The sequence below is a fragment of the Corticium candelabrum genome, chromosome 8, assembly GCF_963422355.1.
Source record: "Corticium candelabrum chromosome 8, ooCorCand1.1, whole genome shotgun sequence".
NCBI classification, from domain to species: domain Eukaryota; kingdom Metazoa; phylum Porifera; class Homoscleromorpha; order Homosclerophorida; family Plakinidae; genus Corticium; species Corticium candelabrum.
In genome coordinates, this window is record NC_085092.1 from 2,362,751 (window position 1) to 2,385,826 (window position 23,076).

Genomic DNA, 23,076 nt, shown 5'->3' on the forward strand with positions numbered 1-23,076 from the left:
ATCCCAAACGGATCTGGATGGGTGGTGGACCATCAAAGCACACTGCAACCCCACATTGCTCAGTACAGTCTCGCGTCAAACTATTGACACATTTCCGGTTTAGTTGTACTATTTTTGGAAGTCTTCTTGTATTGCTATGTACTAGGAAACCAGCGCCAAATTTTTCTCAAACAGCTGGAAAGCTGTCACAAAAACTATTCCATAGTCTGCGCATTCGCTTAGAGAACTCTTCCATCGTCAAATGAGTCGTGAAAGACAACGCCGCGATATTCTGTTACTATACCGTTCTGGTGTGCCAAGAGGCCATCTATGATCTCCCAACTTTTACGCGTTTCTCGCTCTAATGTTTACTGAACTCTCAAAAGATTGGACGCTGGAGAACGTAGAGTTTCCCGTGGAAGACGAAAAAACTATCTGAAAACCATCGATCAGCCTAGTGAACATGATGCAGACAAGGAACAACGAAATCAGCAAACAAACTTGCCCATCAGCTAGCAGCGCAGGAAGGACTTGTCGTCATTTCTTCCACCAGCAGAAGAGAAGTTCATGACGCAGGCTATCGATACACTATGCCCAAGAAAATTCCGCTAGTGAAGCTAAAAAACGAGATTCTGGGCCCGTCACGGTCTTGATTGGCCCGCTAACTCACCAGATCTTGCACCAATAGAAAACCTCTGGGCGGTCATCAAGCGGCGTGTTGAGCTTCGCACGGCTCAAAACGTTCATGAACTTGAAGACGCAATCCAGGCAGAGTGGCAGTTGCTCACGCTTTGTGGTCTGTTGCCGTACATCGAACGCATGTGTAGCCGAACGCGCCTTTGTGTAGCTAGCAGGGGAAATGCTATGAAAAAATGAAAGGAGGACAGAAACTACTCATGCGCACTTGTGTGTAGGAACCTACGAGCATATACAATAGTTCTTTTCTATCTAGAAAACGTACGTCACGTGAAAACGGATGCGTTTCTGCTCACGCTACCCATGGCCACGCCTCCAAGCGTAGATGTGTCAATAGTTTTGACGCGGACTGTACAAACCATTGAAAGGTGCCTCGTACATTCCTCTGCCTAGAGAAGTGCAAGTGAAGAAGGCCGTTGTGAATGTCAAAAACAAAACATCGCTGTCTGCGATGGGCCATCCACTCGGCACTCTTTTCAACGCGACGCCCGACGGCCCACCAAGCATTCCAAAGACGACGGACTGTGTTGGGATGGTATCCATGAACCGACCCTACTTTGAAACATCGATCGAGTTGAAAGGCAAAACACCAATCTCGCTATCAATGTCTTTGGATGGGACAAAGGTGTGTATCCACTCAGGATATCCAAATCCGAGGCACCCACTAGAATCGACCTTCTTCTCATAGGAAAAGATGAGAAAGATGAGAAACAACATTACACATGAATCAAGGACCTCAACTGTCTGCTGAACAACACCAGCAAGGACAGTCATCGTATGTTCTTTTGTGGAAGATGCCGCCACGGATACACGCGAGAAGTGCTCCTCGAACAACACAAAGTGGAATGCCAAGGTATTGGAAACAAAGCCATCCGAGCAGAGATGCTGGAGAAAAGAAAGAACATCCTAACCTTTCAAAACCACCAAAACCAGCTGGAAGTGCCTATATCATCTATGCAGTCTTTGAAGCGCTTGTGGACAAGATCGAAGGACCCACATGCGATCCCTCCAAAAGCAACACACAAACGACAGCTCATCACGAGGCATGTGGATTCTCTTACATCGCCGTTGGGTATGATCGACAAACCCAACCACCCATCATCTATCGAAGACTCAACGCTGCAGAACACCTCCTGGAATGCCTATACAACAAGAAGAGGACAAGACATTTTTGAAAAAGATCATCTCCAAACCTGAACCCATTTGGATGACCATGTTAGACAATCTAGAACACCAAAGGGCAACGGATTGTCATATCTGAGACAAACCCCTAGTTGTGCCCCTCTGCCGAGATACCATTGACGAGTACGACCCAAACATAGGTGAGCACGGAGGTGCCTCACACAAAGGTGTCACTTCCAAACCATAAAAAATCCACCGGCAAGTTCGAGCTGGAGAATTCAAATCCAGCATCATAGGACCCCTGGCAAAACGCAAAGGGAAAGAGGAAGAGAAAGAGGAAGAGAAAAGGAGAAAGGAAAAAGAGAGAAGAGAGAAGTTCTGTCGTACCTGCAACATGTCGCTCCTCAAAAGAAACTATCGCGGTTGTGTCAAGATCACTGCCACATCACAGGGCAATATCGAGGTGAAGCCCACAACCAATGCAATCTCAAACTTTGACTGTCTTTAACCATTCCCGTGGTTTTCCACAACCTTCACGGATACGGCAGTCATCTACTGATGCAGGCCATCTCCAAAGTGGGAGCATCCCCAGCAATACGGAGAAGTACATCTCGCTCTCTCTAGGACAGCTACGGTTTATCGATAGTATCCAGTTCCTGGTAGCATCCCTCGAAAAGTTGGTCAAAGCACAAGACCCAGAGGCCATGGACATCACAAAGCACTACGAACCCAACGACGCAAAATGCAAGCTTCTACTTCGCAAAGAGGTCTATCCATATGGGCCCGATTCAAAGAACCCATACTAGCTACCACCGAAAAGTGCCTTCCACAACACATTGAACGAAGAAGACATATCCGATGATGACCACGACCATGCAAAATTAGTATGAACGACCTTTGGATGTAAGAACATAGATGAATACCACAATCTCTATCTTCGAACGGATGTGTTGTTGCTGGTCGACGTATTCGAGAACTTTTGAAAGACGTGCAGAAGGACCTACCGACTCGATCCTGCCCACTACTATACCAGTCCTGGCTTAAGCTTCTCGTAGGATGCACTGTTGAAACATTCGGGTGTATAACTCGAGCTTTTGACCGACTACGACATGCATCTATTCGTCGCGAAGGGTATGCAAGGTAACATTTCGACGACATCCCAACGACTCGCCAAAGCCAACAATCCTCACGTGAAACACGATCCTGACAAATCCACCGTCTACATCGCATACCCGGACGCCAACAACCTACTGTAGCTCTACGGATGAGCCATGGTGCAAGCACTTTCATAGTGCAAGCACTTCCATGGTGCAGGATTCGAGTGGATAGATTCTCTAACAATCCAAGAGATTTTGGACCATCCCACCGATGCTGGCAAGGGGTGTACTTCTTAGAAGTCGACCTCGAGTACCCACATGAGCTACACGAAGGACACAACGCCTATCATCTATCACCCGAGCGTCTGAAGGTTCCCAAAGAATGGATGTCCGCCTACAACAAGACCTAGCTACTTCAGAGGATCTATGGAGTGTATCCAATGAAGTAGAGAAGTTGGTACCCAATCTACGAAACAAAAACAAGTACGTTCTCCACTACAGGAACCTACAACTCTACATAGAACTCGGTCTACGAGTGATCAAAATTCACCACGTGCTTCGATTCGACCACAGTCTCGGGATGGCTTCCTACATCGAAAAGAACACCGAGTTTCGTAAACTAGCCACCTGCGACTTTTAGAAAGATCTATTCAAACTTCTCAAAAACTCGGTCAGCCTATTTCCGTGTTGGGTACAAGTAGAATTAAGAAATGTAAGTAGAATACTAATGGCTGCAGGGCGTTTCAGTTGACTCCCTTGATACACATTGTCATGATCATTTGTGTGCATGCTGCTCTAGCTACCTCTGTCACAGATTAATCAATGACAAACGAACGTACCAAATTCAGTTAAAATAAAAATGACTGTAGTCTCTTACGAAATTTGCGCCCCCAATCCAAAAAGCTTCCGCCGCCCCTGTCATTGGAATTAACGCTGTGTGTGTGTGTGCATGTGTGTGTGTGTGTGTGTGTGTGTGTGTGTGTGTGTGTGTGTGTGTGTGTGTGTGTGTGTGTGTGTGTGTGTGTGTGTGTGTGTGTGTGTGTGTGTGTGTGTGTGTGTGTGTGTGTGTGTGTGTGTGTGTGTGTGTGTGTGTGTGTGTGTGTGTGTGTGTGTGTGTGTGTGTGTGTGTGTGTGTGTGTGTGTGTGTGTGTGTGTGTGTGTGTGTGTGTGTGTGTGTGTGTGTGTGTGTGTGTGTGTGTGTGTGTGTGTGTGTGTGTGTGTGTGTGTGTGTGTGTGTGTGTGTGTGTGTGTGTGTTAGCAGCACCATCTGCTATCGAACTCGCGTCCACAGGTTGCGAATTGTGGAACAAGTAATCCTTAGGTACAAGGGTTACCTGTGAATTAAGCAAACCCTAACCTGTAAGCAGTCACGAACAATCTGGTGGCAGCTATATTGTTATCATGCAGAGAGTAATGGGTTATGTAACGGGGGTGGGGGTAGGGTAGCAGTGTTATCTCTATAAAATGTCACATTCTCTATGAGGACACGTACTGGACATAGCAAGTGTACCGTCTTAAATATTTAGACGATGTTGCTAAAAAGTCTGATTTGGTTCATAACAATCCAGCGCAGTATCTGTAAGCAGCTGTAGTCACTTTGGCTCTAAAGAGCAGTTTACTAAATTGTAGTTTTAGTTGTTTGGTCAGCTTACTGCGTCCATGCAAGTTTGGTGGCATGTTGTACTGTCAACGTATAACAGGTACTGGAAGAAAGAGTGGAATTAGTTCTGCACACGCTGTAATTCATTCTACTGTGTAGGCCGGTCTTTTTATGGTGACCCAGACAATAGACCAGTAACATACAGTAAAAACACGTGAGATGGCAAGGAGTAAGTAGACTTATTAATTAATTAATTCACCTATACAATACAGAGATCTTGAAGAAATGCAACATGCATGCCTGGAATTGAGGCTTTGCTACTTCAAGCTCAACTTCCATGGTGTAGCCATCTTGTTTGAATGAAGGATGATAGAATCCCAAAGGTAGTACGTGTTTTATGGTCAGCTGAAGGAATCTAAAACTGCAAGAGGTCAGAAATGAATTGCGCTCTAGAGACACAGTAGAATCCAATTTGAAATCTTGTAATAATGATGTATCCAACTGGGAATGCTATGCGTCAAACAGATCTGTGGAGATCTTATTGAAAAAAGTCCTTACAACATTTTGAAGAACATGCAACGTTTGAAATTACACTCCAACAAAAAGGCAGACATGTTTTTGCGCACCTCCACAGCACGCATTGGTCTTTGGAAACAGAGGCAGAGCCATAGTGAGCTTGGTCATGTGGACCACTCACTCCACCGTGTGTGCCCGCCCTTCCGGAGGGGTGCATATGTGTTTGCAAAATTTGCAATGATGCATTTCTAGGCAGCAACAAAGCACCTAAAGCCAAAAAAAGCTATCTAGATACACTGTCCCCTATCACGGAATGCTGGCTACGCTGATGCAACGACGTGACAGAAGAAAATGACGAACATTTGGAAATGAACGAAGTTGTATGTACAGCAGATGAGGAGTGACGTTGTATAGTTTGGCACCTGATGATCAGTGATGTAGACCTATATACCTTCGGACCAGTAACATACAGTAAAAAACACGTGAGATGGCAAGGAGTAAGTAGACTTATTAATTAATTAATTCACTCATATTTGAGTGAAGTCCCGCCCTAATTAATGGCGTTCTTGAGTATGAAAGCAGGTTAATTTGATCTATTCGAAGAAATACGGATATGTAGCTTTCAATCCATATTTCAACCATGAATAGCAAGTAATACAAGTGCAACACACGACTGACTGCCTCTAACAGATACAACGTAAGTGGCAATAGCTCTAATTTCATTGTCATGCAGTCCAAGCTCTCATACAACGTTTCTCAAACTATGTGCGTAAATGTACATGTGTACATCCATTTAGCAGCAACATCATGTTTGAAAGATAGCAAATTGATACATAATATAGTTTCAAATTATAAGTAATAAAATCGTTGTTTCAACTATTTAAAAATATATCAATTCCATTCAATGTCAAAATAACATACTAACCACCAACATTAATTAACGGTAAAACAAAGTGCTATTTGCAAAATCAAGTATGGCCAATATCCTGCCGTAGTATAAACAAAAAACATTAGTTCCTCCGCATCTGCCCAATGTCTAATACTAAGTAAGTAAATTGCCATTATAGCCATGTTTGCAATGTACAATGCACAAATCATTACACTGTATCCATCCATCAGATAAACAACTATAGTGAAACTCATACACATGCATTCGTAGATCTATTTATGTGCTATCTGCTTTGTCTACACTCAATCCTGGTAAGTCAAAGAGCACAGGGTAACTTGATATCTCATCTGCTGTGTAGTCACCCAGCTTCTTCAGTACAGGACAAGGCCCCTTCAATATGTAACTAATATTAGCTCCATAGGGATGTTCCTACACAAAAGTACACAGTTCGATTATTACCACCAATATATAGCACATGCAATGACCTCATCTGCAAACAAATGAAGCCTTCTCAAACGCTTCTTTCTTAAGTTGTTTCTTGGTAGCATTCCATTTACGGCTTTTTGCATTACCTGTAAGATCAACCTGTTGGGTTCAGTTCTCACACTTTATTACAATTCAAAGTGTACCAGTGTGGGGTCTTTGCAATGAAGATTCTCAGCTGTAATCACCTTCAGACCCGGATACCTAGACAACATGCATTTACTGTGATACGTTCCCTATCTAGCTATAATAGAAATAGAAATCATGCCTATAGCAACAGCCCCAGACACGATGCATATGTTATGCTGAATATAATCAACCAATCAATAATATCTGAGGCCACACACTAGTAAGATAGGCAAGACAAGATCATTTTAGTTCCTTAGCTTCATACGCAACTGGACCTAACATAAGTGATTAATTCAATTATGATAAGTTTAGTATACATACCAACATCAACAACAGTTACTGAGGGATTTTGAGACAAGAATATCACTGCATAACCATAACACGTGGCATCATCTACTACAAGCAAGCATATTGTGAATACTCACATATTACACTGATGGTAAACTGAAACTTATATGACGAAAGGAGGAGGGAATTGCTACAACTGCTTAGGGAACCAGAATACAAAGAGTATTCAATTAACCACATCAGGCCATTACTCATCACAACAAATCCATACTTCTGTATCTGAGTGTTCAAATTAGACCAAGACTGATCAATCATTGAGCTAGTGTGGCTACTTTGCTACCACATGTCTAGTTCCTATGCAATTCTAGAAGCAAACAAGCCGACTAACAATTAAAAAATGCGGAATGTGAATCTATATAAACAACCAGCTCTGGCAATGACACCAAATACATAGCATGGAGCAATGACTTCTAACACCAACAATAGTATGTCCGTTACTTTGTCATACCCAGTGTGATGTCTGTAAACTTTCTGTTTCCACTTCTTTCCAGTAAACATGACATGTCTAGTGTTGATCACCACAACATTATCTCCAACATCAACTGCAAAGTTAAAGTGCTAAGAATCTTTCACACACACATTTAGCTGAATACACACAACACTGTCCAAGGGCATATAATCACATGCACATGCACATGCACCATCAAACCAAAGGCCACTGAACAAACACCACACATATGTAGTCACCTATGCAAAATTGCATATCTGTTACCATTGAATGATTGTGTACACAACATACTTCAACCATGTGCCCATGCACCCACCCATGAGTGCTCACACACACGCACACACACACACACACACACACACACACACACACACACACACACACACACACACTAAATCTGCAATGAATAACTGCATATTTGAATATGCAAAATGATGAGTGTAATTGTATCAGCTATGTGCACATGTGACTGGTGAAAGTGTTTTTACACGTCGTTGTGTATTAATTTGTACACAAGGTTTGTTGTGTGCACGTGTGTGTGTGTGTGTGTGTGTGTGTGTGTGTGTGTGTGTGTGTGTGTGTGTGTGCGTGCGCACGTGTGTGTGTGTGTGTGCACGTGCACGTGTGCCAATGTAACTAAATTTGCATAAATCACTGAGTTACTGTCAACTCCTAAATGGCATAAAAAAGAAGCCATCAACATCTTACATATAGTAACACTGACCCGACATGTACACTTACACATCTTGCCAAATTTTCAATTCAATCCAGTACATAATCTGCATGTAATAACGATTAAAAACGTACAGGTCAGTTGTATTGAATGCCATCAAATACTAAAAATTTCGAGGGTATACTCATAATATTATAAGTACAACACCATTAAAGATCAGCATTTTGAGTTTATGATTTATACTGATGATAGACCCATTAGTTAACTCAAATGGCACATCTTTTCAGCTTTTAACAGTCTGAATCCAGCACATGATACTTTCTATACCTCACAAACCAAAGCTTCTGTATACAGTCCCCCAAAACAAGGCTTCTCTCTAACCTCTAACTACACTAGACAAACTGCACACACATAATATATCCTATGTAAGACACAACACAAAGCTAAAAGCAGAGCATCTACCTAGCTACAAACTCTACGGAATCTTCTGGATAGAACAGTACCTTGGAAGTAATACAATTAGTGTGACCACCACATGCATGTGGGCTTCAGCTTTACTACCAAATAGCATTATGGTCAATGCCAAAACCTGGCCTGCACACATGCAAATGCAGATATATCCCAAGGCTACAACTATAGCAGCTTTCTTTCTTTATGCATTCTGTACATGTTTGTCCACTAAACTCAGTCTGAGGAATAGGACAGCTAATTGCCAATATATCACTTATTCATTACAAACTGTAAATTCACTGATAATGAATTCACTGGAACATAGAACAGATACGCAATCAATCCATCTGTGCTACTAACCACATGTCATAAAGAGAAAGAATCTGATCACTGTTCTTAGAGTATGGTGGACCACCACTTCAGTTGGCAATTAATACACATATCAATATATTACTGTGTTGGATTCTCCCATACACACCAAACAAATTATATTGTTAATAATCTTGATAAAACATTTCACACAATAACCATTTCAAAGGCAATGAAAAAGACAGTAAGTGTCATATAGTGAGTGATACATGGTCTACTCGCTTTCTTGTCTAACATGTCATTACTTTCTAAGTACACAAATCAAATAATGTTCAACAACCTCAATCATCCAAACTTGTTGGCAGAGACCAATTGTCTGGACAATTAAAAGTTTGGATGATTGAGTACACAGCAATATCAAGTCCATATTTACACATTAGATGTAACAATGTTGTCTATGAACTTCTTTCATTTGCACAATCATCAGCAACACCCTTTTCTCGTAAAGTGTTGACTGCTCCTGGTTTCCGTGATGAAAGGATGTCGGGTAAAATAAGTAAACAGTTGCGGCGTGTGTGTGTGTGTGTGTACCACACACACACACACACACACACACACACACACACACACACACACACACACACACACACACACACACACAGGGTGATGACAGACAACTAAAGTATCCATAACGCTGTTTGACATATAAACATTACATATATGATCACAAACACACCAATTTCATATCTCCACACTGCACTCACATTACACGCTACATGTATATTGTAAGTATTAAAGATATCAGAACTTTATACACATTTTTAGCTAAACTTTCTAGGCTTCAAACTTTATTTGTATTTGGTAAACTTCTTCATCAGTGACTATTGATACAACGTACTATTCATCCATCTATCCATCTAATCATTCTTAATGTTAAAAAGTATAACTCTGTCCGTCAGTTTCTCCGTCTATTTCTCTGTCTGTTTGTCTAATTTGGACAGGGAACGTAAGTCACCACGTCTGATCATGGATGACTAGAAATGATCAAGATCATCAATTGTCTAGACTCCGCGCTTAAAACTAAATAGAAAATCTCAGCGTATTCAAGCAGGCCGTATAGATATAGTAGAAACGTGTTCACATTCCAATAACACGTCTCCTAGTCCAGTAGACTGCACTTTACGCAGGTAAATAAGCGGATAATCTAGCTAGCAGACAGACAGGAACAGTGTGAAAATGCTGTCTTGACCACTTCCCTAACCTGCTGGGTGGTAAATCGGCTTGGTTTTCCCTTGCAAAACAAGTGACAGCATTGCAGCAAGACGACCAACCACCTGATCCTTGGCATCCACCAAATACCACAATCGAGTAAACGTCTGAAAATTCTAACAGCCCCAACACAATACGGACTAGTAGCAAAGACAGTACGAGCGAAGTCGACAATTCACAAACCTGGCTAAGTCTGAAAGCCATTACAGCTTAGTGCGCGCTAGCCCATTGCGAACGTCACGTATATTATATTAATTAACTGGTTCGAAAACTTCAATTGCTGTAAAGCTTAGTCTGGGAGTTTTTACTACAATGTGATGACACCGTACAAAGAAAACACAGACGATTACTTTCGTTTTATAGTTTGCTCAGCTAGACATTGCGCCCCTAGTTCCGGATTTGTGTGCTGTAATTGGGTTTCGCTAGACATACGAAACTTCAATGTAATGAGAGTTCCAGACGTAAACCTGTCATTCACATGACGTCACTTGTCAGTCACAGGTTCCATAAACCTGAGAAGTTATGGGCTGTAGGATCCCAACAGACCGAAGCCACATCCTCCTTACTTTCCCTACGAACTTTCCTGGTGTCACGTCATTAGGAATACGATATCACGCATACAATTTTGCATGTCAATTTGTGTGCATGTCTCGACTCACGTCAGAGAAGCATGATTCTAATAGGTGTGGTGAACTCATTAAATGTAAGTGCCACTGCATGACCCAATATGGTATGACATATATTGCATAAGACCCTGGTCACTCAAAACGTTTCCAGGTCCTTGGCAAAAGAGCAGCACATAGAAACATATTCTGAGCACAATCATATTTTATTGCAGAAAATATACTTTGGAGACCAGCTCAAAAAACATAAATACAGTATGTTAGGGTACTCTAGAACTCAAGTCTGTAGTGCATTCATCTGCTAAGCTACTCGTGAACACAATATACTTCTGAATCTCAGAAACTTACAACTGAATCTATACACTTGAATATATCAAAAGCGTGGCAGTCAATCAGTACTGCTGTCACTGTGAATTTCTGATTCCAAATCCAAATCTTCACTATCAACATCCTCATCATCCTTGTCATCATCCAAACCACTCTGATGTACCTCTAAAGGTTCGGAAAACTGAGAATATATGTCGTCCCAACATGCCTTATTATTGTCCAAATTACGACAAAGCTGCTTCGAAAGAGAGGACGATACAAACTGATCCCAAAGAGTGAACAAGGGATCTCCCACAAACTCAAAGAACCCTGACTGTGCTTTGGCCATGTTGGTGGTTTGTCTGTCAAAGGAAACTTTCAGTCCGATTTCCTTCTCAAAGTCACCTAGAAAACCAAACAGAAGACTTAGAATGTTCAGCTAGCCCAAATACAAACCATTGAGAGTGTTAAAAATAACAGACAAGAACTAAACAGGAAACTCTTAGGATTGGCATGTGAAACATAGCTGGTGTCTATCTCTTGAAAGAGACTAATACATTCTAATACATTATGCATAACACAAATGTCATACCTTGTCTATAGAATTCCTCCATTATTCTATAACTCCACCTTTGGCTGTGGATCCAAGGTCGACAGGGATTACTGATATCAGCACACTTCATCAGCATCTGAATTGATACAAGTAGACATACACGATTAGAGACAAAACAGCAAATATAAATATGCATAAAATTTGATATCTCACCTGACAAATCAAGAGTCGATGAGATGAGTCAGAAAAATTGGTTAATCTAGTTGATACTATGGTCTAAAAAGAGTATATGCACTATTTAAATCAATACACATTTAGACTACTTGCTAGTCTCACTTCAAATTTAGTCATAAATTCTTTATGTCTGGCCATGTCAGTAGCAAGGATGGTTCCATTCATAATTGACAAGACCTGTTCTTGCTGGCTGGCTGGAAGATGATCCAACAGCTGACTATCATTCAAGAGAGCGCGACCAGTATGGCAGTGATGGCGCTCCAACACCGACTTCTTTCCATGTATGTGAGCAAGATGATTTGATGTAGAAATGAGAAAATCCTGGTTAACTCCAGGATGTCCTATGTCATGAGTAATAGCAGCCAGCAACATGGCCATTATCTCCAGCTTACTAAATCGAATTTTAAACTAAGAGATAATAAGATATTAGACACAAAGGCAAACCAGGAGAAAGAAATGTGATATTTAACCTTCAGGTCAGACATGAGACAGTGAGTGGCCTGAGTGACATCTGCAGCATGGGTTTCATTGTGATAAGGGTTGTCTCCCCTGTAGTCACACTCCACCAATACTACACGAGTAAAACAAACGAAAATTTAACTTTGAAACGAAGGTGCTCCACCAAACCTGACACTTACTTAGAAAGCGCATCAATTTGAGTAAGTCGAGCTGAAAATACTCAATTAGCCCATGCAACTGAAACAAGTGCACTGCCAAGTTGAACAATGAACGACCTAAGACACAAATACGTCAGAACGCGAACTCCCATCCGCTGACATCAGAAACGAAATGGGTGGGACCGCACGTGTCCGCCCTCTTCGTCCAACGCACCTGCCGTCGCTTGATTGAGCGCAAATATGTCAAACGACCATCCATCGACGTGAGCGAGAAGTGCCTAAATGAGAAACTGAATTAGATGGAAAATCGATCGAACAAGAGGCTTCGGCAGTCGCACTACACCGCGAATGGCGTTCCCACAGCCTAATTCGATTACGATTTACATTGATAATCGCCGGTTTGACGTCAGTAAGCACGCGCCGACAACTCGAACGATACCAAAGCAGCGAAGCGTCCACAATAATGACGAAATTGGCGCACAACGGAATTCCGATATGAACGAAAGCCGAAATCCGACGCTCACCTTCACTCTTCCATTGCCGCTCTCCTCGACGCCGAGCGACGTCAATGTCGCTTTGCGGGCTCTCGAGTCGAACATGCGCCGGCAGACTCCCTTGCGGTGGTGCACGAAACGAGAGCTCGCTACGGCGGGATTCTTATACCGCCAACCGAGATGACTCAACGGGCGTCGCCTCACGCTCGTGCAGACCTCGCAAACGCACGAACAGTCGCCTACAAACGAAACATCACGTGAGACTGAGTCGAAAACTCATCGAGTAGCGACCGAATCAAACACATCGACAGCTCCAGTGAGTCGAATGACTCGACATTAGGCGATAACTGTGTTGTTTCACGTGTTCTTTTACCTGTATTGAGGACCGCCAATCGGTCCAATCCTTGCAACAGTGTAGTCGCCATGTCTCTATCTTCGAACGTCGCCTTTCTTCGAGGGAGATGAAACGAGCCCAACGACGCACGTCTGCGTGGCTCGATGTTGCACACGAGATCACCTGCAAATGACAAGCGTCATCGGACTTTGACTTACTTAAATGTAATCACGCAAGCCCGTCCCACTCATTACAGACACCGGAAGTCAATAACTTACCCAGACGACGCACGTACACAGCATCGTAGTCCGTACATACAAACGATATCGCTCCACGTCGCTGAAATAATCCAAACAATACATTGAGCATCGCAAAATGCTCGAGAAGCGTGAAGTGCACCTGCAGACGGGGACACGGCGGCGAAGATCCCTCTAGTTTACTCGACGATCCGAAGCTGATTGCACCGCGCCGTTTGAGAACCGACGTTGGAACTGTTCGATCGAGAGGAAGCCGGGGCGTGAGCATGTCTAGCACTGCCCGACTCGAGCGACGGCATTCCATGCCATCAATCCCGACACATGATTTTGACTCCGCCTACCCACGCAGGCGCAGACCGGCGTTATCCGGCCGTTGTTGCCAGACGAGCGTTTTTGTGCGTCAGAGGAAATTCTCGAAGCGACAATGTGGCAAAGTCGAAACCAGGAAAAGGCATCGAGTTGTTTGGCTGGGTGCAGTGACGTGGGCCCGACGAGGTGAGTGAGCGTTTTTGTGGGCACTTTAGTGGTTTTTAGAACTGCAACTTTTTCGTTATGATGAGAATCGCAGGGGTTCTGAATGTCGTGTCGTGGGCACGACATGAGAGGCGTCCTTGTCTCCTTCGTGTGGGGTGTTCGCACGTGGCGGACGTGACTCGGCACACTGTGACGTGGATTTGGGGGCGCATCTGCATGACTGAGCCAAGAAACGCTCTTCGGTCGGGTTGTACTGACATGTGCGCACGTGCTAAAGTCGCTATTTTGTTGTTGCAGATGCGGTCGAATGCAGGTCACCTGTGAATGCCGACATAAGAGTTAATTAGTAACTAGAATGTCGGATGAATGTCAAATTTTAGACGTATGGATAGATCGACTTTGTCGCTGTGGAGATGTGTTTAGCAGTGCAGTTCGATAATTTATACGAAAGTGCAGCCTTGAAAGGGAAAGAGCATGAATAATGGAATCAAGATTATGGACAGATGGGTATAAATGCAACAAAGAGACACATCTAGCGGACACCTGTTCAAGAAAGAACTAGAGGGAAGTTATGTTAATTCGTGCATTTGCTTTATTCATGTATTGACGGAGGGTAAATCTTAGGTTTGTCAACATTGCAAGCAGTGCAGGTTTCTTTTCGAAGAAGTTCCATACAATCAGTGGAATATTTCAAGCATAGGGGTGTGGACTATGTAAATCCTGTGGAAGTTCATAGCTATATAACTGAGATATTGGGGCCTGTTGTATTTGTGGTGAACGGAAGCTTGGACTGATTTTAGAGTGAAATCATCTTAACTGATAATTATTATATTATATATTTCACAACAGGAAACTACTATGAGACTGGTTCCTTATATGACAGACAAGTTTAGTTCATTAATTATTTGAGAGAGTAACTCTGTGTTGATATGGAACTTGGTCACTGACTAACTTGCTGCTTGATGTAGGTACTGCTTTATAATAACATGTGGTAGGATGTGTAAACTAGGTACTTTATAGGAGGGGTTTCTCTAAGCCTTGCAATGAGGTCAGTTGAGTGAGAGGAAGTGCATGCCTGTGGTAGGTCTGGGACAGATTTTGATGACTTCACACCCTACTAAATTGCCATTTTTTTCATTTGCCCATTGATACATAATACGGACTTTATACTAGGGATTGAGTCAACTCTGTTTGGAAGTTTTAGGTTACATGGTGTGCATGTGACAAACTACAATGTACATACTTCCTACACAAAAGTTGTGTGGGAACAAGGGTAGAGTAGAACTGTGATTCCATTTATTGCACAGTAAAAGAATTGGCTTCTGAGAATTCCACGACATGCTTTGGAATTGTCTCTGGAGAGCAACCAAGATCAAGAATTCTAATTACATTGTGTAATGTGACATTGACACACATTGTTCATTAATTTAGTCAACTTACATAGACTTATATGGACATAACTGACAAAATATAGTTGATATGCAAAACTAAAATATGCCACGCAAAACCAGTTGATGGGAGCAGGTCTACTGCTCCAGTTCAAAACATTTGACAATATCACTTGTGTGAAACAATACCCTGTACTAAATGTCTCTAGTTCAAGACTTTGGTCGAGTAATGATTGACAATATAGTATTCCCAATAAAGAGAACCATTGAAATAAATGCAAATGACTGAAATGCAAAGAAGCAAAATTAGAATCACACCACTAGTTAGTAGACTTGCATTGTTGTGTCTACTCATTGCTGTTATAAATAGGACAGATCATTCCCACCATGGCACACTGCCAAGTGAAACTGGACAAACCATACATACCATTCCTTGGGGTTTGTTGGATTTTAGTATAGGGATTCTACTCCTTACTCATTAGTCTGTTCATTTATTGGTTATCCAGCCATTTTTGTTCATCCCGCCATTTTTGTTCATCTGCCGGTCTGTTTGTGAGTCTTGTGTTCTGTTTATCTTTCTGTCCATCAGTGTGTCTGTCTGTACGTATGTGTGTATTCTTGTTTGTAGGAAGGTTAGTATGTCCGTTTCAATATTTCTGTTCAATCATCAAGGAAGCCATCAAAGACATTACAGCCATGGTAATAAAGCCACTTTTCTCAGTTATGCAAATGCTAATAATAATAATAATAATAATAATAATAATAATAAACCCCAGTGACGATAGTAAATTATGAAACTTGTCTGTCTTTCTCTCTCATGTTTCTCTAGCTTTATCCATGAGACTATGACTTGTTTCAGTCGTTGGGGAGTTTCTGTGGTCTGGCGAACGGTCCGTTGACGATGACGTTCAGTGCTTTCCTGGTGGTCGTTGATATCCACTAGGCGTGCTGTCCACGAGTTCGCGGTCACCGTAATGCCTGCAATCTATATCGAATTGGCTAGTCATTGATCGCCGTATGGACTACACGGAAACATGTACCCCGCTGGGCTCACCTGCCGGGTTGGTGGGCACCCAGATGGGGGTAAAGACCCCACTTGCCCATTATGGAGGGGCATAACAACACATAATAATAATATGACGATAGTAAATTATGAAACTTGTCTGTCTTTCTTTCTCATGTTTCTCTAGCTTTATCCATGAGACTATGACTCGTTTCTGTGGTCTGGCGAACGGTCTGTTGACGATGACGTTCAGTGCTTTCCTGGTGGTCGTTGATATCCACTAGGCGTGCTGTCCACGAGTTCACGGTCACCGTAATGCCTGCAATCTATATCGAATTGGCTAGTCATTGATCGCCGTATGGACTACACGGAAACATGTACCCCGCTGGGCTCACCTACCGGGTTGGTGGGCACCCAGATGGGGGTAAAGACCCCACTTGCCCATTGTGGAGGGGCATAGCGACACAATGATAATAATGGCAGAAACTCTGATCAGTTGGATGGGTTGTTGCACACTTTGTCAACGGCAGGCTATCCGGACACAACTCTGGAGTGACGGTAGGAAAAACGGACACCATCAAGTGTCTGGAACCGGGTCAAGTCCACAAGTACTTGGGTGTAGATGAGAGTAACGGTATTCAGCACAGCATGATGCGGGAGAGACTTCGTCGTGAGTACTTCCGCAGAGTGAAGGTGGTTCTCCGGACTGAGTTGTATGGTCGGAACAAGATTCTAGCCATCAATGGGTTTGCACTACCGGTTCTCACTTACGGTTTTGGCGTCATTCATTGGGGGTGCACGGACCTGCAGCAGCTCGATCGACGGACCAGAAAGCTCCTCTCTATGCACGGTGTCCACCATCCTGCTGCAGACGTTGACCGACTGTACGCTCCTTGCAGTGATGGGGGTAGGGGGTTACAACAGATTGAGTCGACATATCAATCTTGTATTGTGAGGCTGAACTGTTACCTTGCTGACAGTTCTGATCCTTTCATGCAGATGATACGGGAGTGTGACTCCGGAAAATCTTCACACTCGATCAAGCACATGGCTTGTCGGTTTACTGCACAGCTGCGAAGGAGTCTTGCTTCGGACGACAAGTCGCAGAGCTTACACAGGAATGCATCCATCTCGGTTGAAGGTGGCTTCGAGCAAGCACCTGAAACAGATGCGAGACATTACCGTACGTGTTGCAGTTCTCTTCATGTGCGGTCCTGGAGCGGGAAGCCTATGCACGGGCAGTATCGTCGTCTCACTGAGCAACCGCCTGTGGACATGAAAGAGACCTACGGATGGCTAAAGGCAGCGAATCTTCCTGCTGCAACTGAGGGACTGGTTGTTACTGCTCAAGACCAAGCTCTTCGGACTCGGTACTATAAGCGCAAGATTCTACATCGTGATGTCAGTCCTACTTGCCGCATGTGCAGTGTAGGCCTGGAAACAGTCGACCACATTGTGGCAGGCTGTAGTGCTTTGGCACCGACGGACTACACTGATCGACACAATCAGGTGGCATCCATCATTCACTGGGACGTTTGTCGCCACTTTGGGGTTCCAGTGGAGAGCAGATGGTACCGGCATCATCCTGATAGGCTTGTGGAGACGGATGACATTACTATGATGTGGGATACCACCATCCCCACTGCCAGGAAGATCAAAGCCAATCGTCCAGACATCTGTCTCAGAAATAGGAAGACAAACACTTGTCTTCTTATTGATATCAGCTGTCCTGCTGATGGCAACATTGGCAAGAAACATGCTGAGAAGTTGGCGAAGTACAGCGACTTGCGAGTGGAGATAAGCCGCATGTGGCATTGTCGAACACTGGTGGTTCCGGTGGTCTTGGGAGCTTTGGGCACAGTGCACGCAGGTATTGCACGGTGGCTGGACATTATTCCAGGTCATCACAACCTGCAGCACTTACAGAAAACAGTGCTTCTGGGATCTACTCGGATCCTTCGTAAAGTCATGTCTTCTTTCTAGACAGCCGTGATGGTCTAAGTACTTCTGAAGCAGGGTTTGCTTCCGGTACTTGTAATAGACTTTACAAACCAGACTGATCTGGTTGAGCACGACACATAAAGTCACCGCCGTGGCTTAGTGGTTAGCGACAATGGCTACCACTCCATGATTTGGGGGTTCAAACCCCAGTGACGACAGTAAATTAAGAAACTTGTCTGTCTTTCTCTCTCATGTTTCTCTAGCTTTATCCATGAGACTATGACTTGTTTCAGTCGTTGGGGACTTTGTGGTCTGGTGAACGGCCTGTTGACGATGACGTTCAGTGCTTTCCTGGTGGTCATTTATATCCACTAGGCGTGCTGTATTGATGTTCGCGGTCACCGTAATGCCTGCAATCTATATTGAATTGGCTAGTCATTGATCGCCGTGTAGACTACACAGAAACATGTACCTCGCTGGGCTCACCTGCCGGGTTGGTGGGCTCCCAGATGGGGGTAAAGACCCCACTTGCCCATTATGGAGGGGCATAGCGACACATAATAATAAAGCACAGGCCCTTCCATGTAGAAGAAATTGACATCATTAGCAGTGAGGTTTGCCTCACTAAGTATACTGATTTATGATAGAGTAGCAAGTTTCTGAGTTTTTTAGAGTTTCTGCGATTACTGTATTATTGACATGGACACTATTTAAGAATATATCATATATATATATATATATATATATATATATATATATATATATATATATATATATATATGTATGTATGTATGTATATCTGATATCATGTGCAGTGTAGGCCTGGAACAGTCGACCATATTGTGGCAGGTTGTAGTGCTTTGGCACCGATGGACTACACTGATCTACACAATCAGGTGGCCTCCATCATTCACTGGGATGTTTGTCGCCATTTTGGGGTTCCAGTGGAGAGCAGATGGTACCGGCATCATCCTGATAGGCTTGTGGAGACAGATGACATTACTATGATGTGGGATACCACCATCCCCACTGCCAGGAGGATCAAAGCCAATCGTCCAGACATCTGTCTCAGAAATAAGAAGACAAACACTTGTCTTCTTATTGATATCAGCTGTCCTGCTGTTGGCAACATTGGCAAGAAACATGATGAGAAGTTGGCGAAGTACAGCGACTTTGGAGTGGAGATAAGTCACATGTGGCATTGTCGAACACTGGTGGTTCCGGTGGTCTTGGGAGCTTTGGGCACAGTGCGCGCAGGTATTGCACGGTGGCTGGACATTATTCCAGGCCATCACAACCTGCAGCACTTACAGAAAACAGTGCTTCTGGGATCTACTCGGATCCTTCGTAAAGTCATGTCTTCTTTCTAGACAGCCGTGATGGTCTAAGTACTTCCGGTACTTGTAATAGACTTTACAAACCAGACTGATCTGGTTGAGCACGACATAATAATGATAATAGTAAATAATAATAAGTGAGTTCTGGTTCTCTGACCATAATGGCCTGGGTGGGTTCAATCCCGGCTGGCGACAGCAATATAATGAAACGAGTCTGTTGTTTCTTTCTCGCTGTCTATCTACGTCTGTGAGAGTAGATTTGATTCCATTGATGGGGAGTTTCTGTGATCTGGCATGGGGACTGTTGGCAATGAGGATCAGTGCTTTCCTGGTAGTCATTGATATCTATTGGGTGTGCTGTCAGTTGGCGAAATTCTTGTAGCGCACATAATCAATGATCGATAAGCCAGTTACTACTGCCACATGGATTACATGGAAACATGTACCTCTCTAGGACTTACCTGCTGGGTTGGTGGACACCCAGTTGATGGTAAAGACCCCACTTACCTTACCTAGAGGGTGATGATGACATAATATAACTAGCTAATACCCAAAGGAGCCACACAAAAACAAGGCCGGGACCGGACATCCACTTTTTGTTCTGCAACGTTTTATTTTAGTTTTGGTAATTTTTGCCCTAATTGTAATTTTTAGTTATGAATTTTAGTTTTAGTTATGAATTTCTAGTTATATTTTGTGTAAACTCCAAGAATGTAGTTGCTACTAGTATGAGAACAGGTGCACCATGTATGTATGCATGCAATCAAAACAATGCTGTGAGTGCAAGAATGACTTGTGTGTGAGTGGTGGTGACAAGTACTTTATGCCAAAAGTTTTGTGGTAGACAGGCTAATCTGTAAAATTGAATAAGTACATACATTAAGCCAAGATCAACCTCTATTGTTTGCTTTTTGTCATGGTTGTTGCTTAAGACACAGGTTAACATGTATGTTCACTTCTACTTAGATTCATTAATTTTTTTGGCAAAAAAGACATATATAGGCTCTGTTCCTAGTCAAACTACTCTCCTAAATGGTAGTCAGATAGTCTATTGCGAGTTCCTTGTGACCTGCTGTTGAAAAAGTGCTTTCAACTGGAACTGAGGAAGCAGGGATGGATAAAATCTCAGTTGCTATAGATGGAAAAGCAGATTTCTGACCTAGCCAGAATTGCACTGGATCCTGTAATTTTGTCTACTCTGTAGCTTGTCGTGAGATGCCGTCTAACTTTGTCCTCGCCTAATACTAATATTAAATCTAAATTAAAGTTTTAGTTTTAGTACAATTTTACATGTGATTTTAAGCCCTGTCCACTGGCAACTGGATCATGATCCAACCGCAACGCTGTCCACACTTGAACTGGATCGCAATAAATCCAATCCACATTGGGAGGTGGTTTCGATCGCGATCGGTTGAATCCAATTAGAAATAGTGGGCGCTACCTCCACGTATGCTACGCTCACCTTATGTCACTCACTGTATCAACGCTTTCCACAAGCAAAGAAACCACACGTACACATCAGTCATCAGTTACGTGACACCAAAAATGGGCGGACGTAGTGTTTTCAAAGTGCAGTGTGGATGCTTGCTATCTCGATCGAATCGCAATCGCAATCCATTCTGGTCTAGTGTGGACAGGGCTTTAGTTTTGGGTTTGGTTATCCAAAATTAAAACAATTGGTTTCTTGATTTTAGTTTTAGTTTCGGTACAACCAACAATGCAGACTGAGTGTGTGTTTCTGTGGAGACCAGCCATGGTGGGTTTTTAGTGTTGTGCACAGTATAGTAATTGTTATAGGTAAATAGACAATCTAGGCAGGGGTCACTGGAGGCAACTCTAGTGGTTGCTCGGTCACTGATCCCCAGGTGTCATTCGACATTCTGGAGCATACAAACCTGCCTGCATGTGCACTAACAACATATGTCTTAATTCTCTATAATATAATATTGTATTTAGTCTTGCACCTGATGTTTGAGAACCAGCAGGTAGCTCGTTGTGCCAGGAATAGAAGATAAACTATTCATTACTGCACTATGTTTAGTGACAGTCAGTCCCTTTTAGTGCTAGCATGAACAGAAATAGGAAAGTGTATCTCTTTGTGGTCTGGTGGGCTGGTGCTATATGCTCCATGGTGACCGGAATTCATATGTAAGATTGGTAAGCAAGACTTGATAGAAGTCAGTCCATTTGTTAGAGAGTCTAGTGAATGAGAGCAGCAGCACTATCACTACCCATATAAAGACTTGAAGCACTGCCCTTAGAACAGCGTATTGGATGACAAGCTTCTTTACCAAGGTAATTGAATAATGCATTTGTACACACCAGTTACAATTTGATCCATCCTCAAGTACAACAACTACAAACAAGACTAATTGTGCTGTAGATTCTAAAGCCAGAATTTCAATGGCTGTCACCAATCACAGTTCAAACATTTCTGTATGGCCTTTTATGCAGCGTGTTTAGTCTCTTGTCAGTATTTCTTAATTTTGTTTACAATATAGAATTAATTGAGATTTAATCATTAAGTCATAATTTCTGGCAACAATTAATTAATGGTTACCTGTAGGACTACCCCACTGTGATAACTGCACCACTGTCTAACAGATGCCTTTGTTTTTGTTATCCCAAAAAATGTGTACTGTCCCTCAACTGTACATGGACTGGTACGTCCCTCAACTGTACACTCTCTCAACTGTATCATCAACCCTTCAATTTTGTAACGTCCACCCCTCAATTGTATACCGTCCACCCCTCAATTGTATACCGTCCACCTCTCAATTGTATACCACCGCCCCCTTCTGCCTTCCAACTGTCTATACAACCCACCTCTCAACTGTATACCATTTACCCTTTCAACTCGATTTATACCATTTGTTCCTCAACTGTATACTAATGCCAACTCTCAACTGGACACTATCAACCCCTCAAGTGTTTACCACTGCAGCCTCCAGTGTGGTGTATGACAGGTTGTTAGTTGCTTGATAAGATGACTTGCTGATCTCATTTATATCAACTGCTAGCACAGCTGCAGTCGCCAAGAAGAGAATTGAGAGCAACACAGAGCTGAGGATTTCCTAGAGCAAACAGAACTGGTTCAAGCCAGGTCTACTGGCTAGTCTCACGTGACCTTACCACAGCGTAGAGATGTTTGAATTTCACGTCGAGGATGATCGCAACGGTCATAAACAGCGCATAGAGGAAACCGAGCACACCGACACCGATTGCAAAGTCTAGCCTGGCTATGTATTCGTCAGGCAGGTCTTTGTAACTAGTTTCCTTGCTTTCCCATCCAGCAATTAGAGCAAACACAAGCAGGCTGCACATCTATGAGCAATTTTAAGTACTAAAAAGGTTATGTAAATTGTCTCTTACTATTTCGGCGAGTTTGAGCAGGAGCTCAGGGACCGGAAACTTCGCCATGTTGGCTAATGTTTGCTGGCTAACGTGCGTTATAAATAGTAAACAGCATTGACCTAAGGCAGTAGAATGTTGCATTTTGCTCACATT

General features: G+C 43.0%; 4 protein-coding genes and 1 long non-coding RNA gene across 5 annotated transcripts; 2 read left to right on the forward strand and 3 right to left on the reverse strand.

Annotated features, from left to right (window-relative positions):
* Positions 1-6,061: 6,061 nt before the first annotated feature.
* On the reverse strand, positions 6,062-10,241 carry LOC134183538 (large ribosomal subunit protein uL13-like). Its single transcript, XM_062651117.1, has 6 exons — positions 10,192-10,241; positions 10,001-10,124; positions 7,308-7,401; positions 6,529-6,586; positions 6,385-6,471; positions 6,062-6,328 (listed from the first exon to the last, which is right to left on the reverse strand). The coding sequence occupies exons 1-6, from the start codon at positions 10,210-10,212 to the stop codon at positions 6,176-6,178; spliced, it is 537 nt and encodes a 178-aa protein (XP_062507101.1). The 5' UTR covers positions 10,213-10,241; the 3' UTR covers positions 6,062-6,175.
* Positions 10,242-10,818: 577 nt separating this feature from the next.
* On the reverse strand, positions 10,819-13,730 carry LOC134183174 (high affinity cAMP-specific 3',5'-cyclic phosphodiesterase 7A-like). Its single transcript, XM_062650655.1, has 11 exons — positions 13,569-13,730; positions 13,448-13,508; positions 13,209-13,352; positions 12,866-13,074; positions 12,556-12,619; positions 12,363-12,458; positions 12,195-12,295; positions 11,827-12,132; positions 11,704-11,766; positions 11,530-11,626; positions 10,819-11,342 (listed from the first exon to the last, which is right to left on the reverse strand). Exons 1-11 carry the CDS (start codon positions 13,728-13,730, stop codon positions 11,020-11,022), a joined length of 1,626 nt encoding a protein of 541 aa, XP_062506639.1. The 3' UTR covers positions 10,819-11,019.
* Positions 13,731-13,792: 62 nt separating this feature from the next.
* LOC134183175 (uncharacterized) lies at positions 13,793-14,764 on the forward strand. The gene is made up of 2 exons (XR_009970449.1): positions 13,793-13,921; positions 14,198-14,764. It is a non-coding gene; the product is annotated as an uncharacterized LOC134183175 (long non-coding RNA).
* Positions 14,765-15,279: 515 nt separating this feature from the next.
* LOC134183527 (uncharacterized) lies at positions 15,280-23,013 on the reverse strand. The gene is made up of 4 exons (XM_062651091.1): positions 22,942-23,013; positions 22,702-22,893; positions 22,506-22,643; positions 15,280-15,573 (listed from the first exon to the last, which is right to left on the reverse strand). Exons 1-4 carry the CDS (start codon positions 22,987-22,989, stop codon positions 15,499-15,501), a joined length of 453 nt encoding a protein of 150 aa, XP_062507075.1. The 5' UTR covers positions 22,990-23,013; the 3' UTR covers positions 15,280-15,498.
* Positions 15,975-18,923, forward strand: LOC134183526 (uncharacterized). The gene has a single exon (XM_062651089.1). The coding sequence runs from the start codon at positions 16,940-16,942 to the stop codon at positions 18,272-18,274; it is 1,335 nt and encodes a 444-aa protein (XP_062507073.1). The 5' UTR covers positions 15,975-16,939; the 3' UTR covers positions 18,275-18,923.
* Positions 23,014-23,076: the final 63 nt, after the last annotated feature.

What these genes read in the sequence shown, in the direction of transcription:
- LOC134183538 (XM_062651117.1), bottom strand. Translation starts at nt 10,212, where the DNA reads ATGGCTTTCAGACTTAGCCAG. An exon ending in GTTTACAGACATCACACTGG is followed by an intron (nt 6,587 to 7,307) that starts GTATGACAAAGT and finishes CATGTTGTCTAG; the next exon opens with GTATCCGGGTCTGAAGGTGA. An exon ending in ATTGCAAAGACCCCACACTG is followed by an intron (nt 6,472 to 6,528) that starts GTACACTTTGAA and finishes TTGATCTTACAG; the next exon opens with GTAATGCAAAAAGCCGTAAA.
- LOC134183174 (XM_062650655.1), bottom strand. Translation starts at nt 13,730, where the DNA reads ATGGAATGCCGTCGCTCGAGTCGGGCAGTGCTAGACATGCTCACGCCC. An exon ending in ATTGGCGGTCCTCAATACAG is followed by an intron (nt 13,075 to 13,208) that starts GTAAAAGAACAC and finishes TTTCGTTTGTAG; the next exon opens with GCGACTGTTCGTGCGTTTGC. An exon ending in GGAGGAATTCTATAGACAAG is followed by an intron (nt 11,343 to 11,529) that starts GTATGACATTTG and finishes TTGGTTTTCTAG; the next exon opens with GTGACTTTGAGAAGGAAATC.
- LOC134183526 (XM_062651089.1), top strand. Translation starts at nt 16,940, where the DNA reads ATGATGCGGGAGAGACTTCGTCGTGAGTACTTCCGCAGAGTGAAGGTG.
- LOC134183527 (XM_062651091.1), bottom strand. Translation starts at nt 22,989, where the DNA reads ATGGCGAAGTTTCCGGTCCCTGAGCTCCTGCTCAAACTCGCCGAAATA. An exon ending in TGCTCAAACTCGCCGAAATA is followed by an intron (nt 22,894 to 22,941) that starts GTAAGAGACAAT and finishes AATTGCTCATAG; the next exon opens with ATGTGCAGCCTGCTTGTGTT. An exon ending in TCAAACATCTCTACGCTGTG is followed by an intron (nt 22,644 to 22,701) that starts GTAAGGTCACGT and finishes TGTTTGCTCTAG; the next exon opens with GAAATCCTCAGCTCTGTGTT.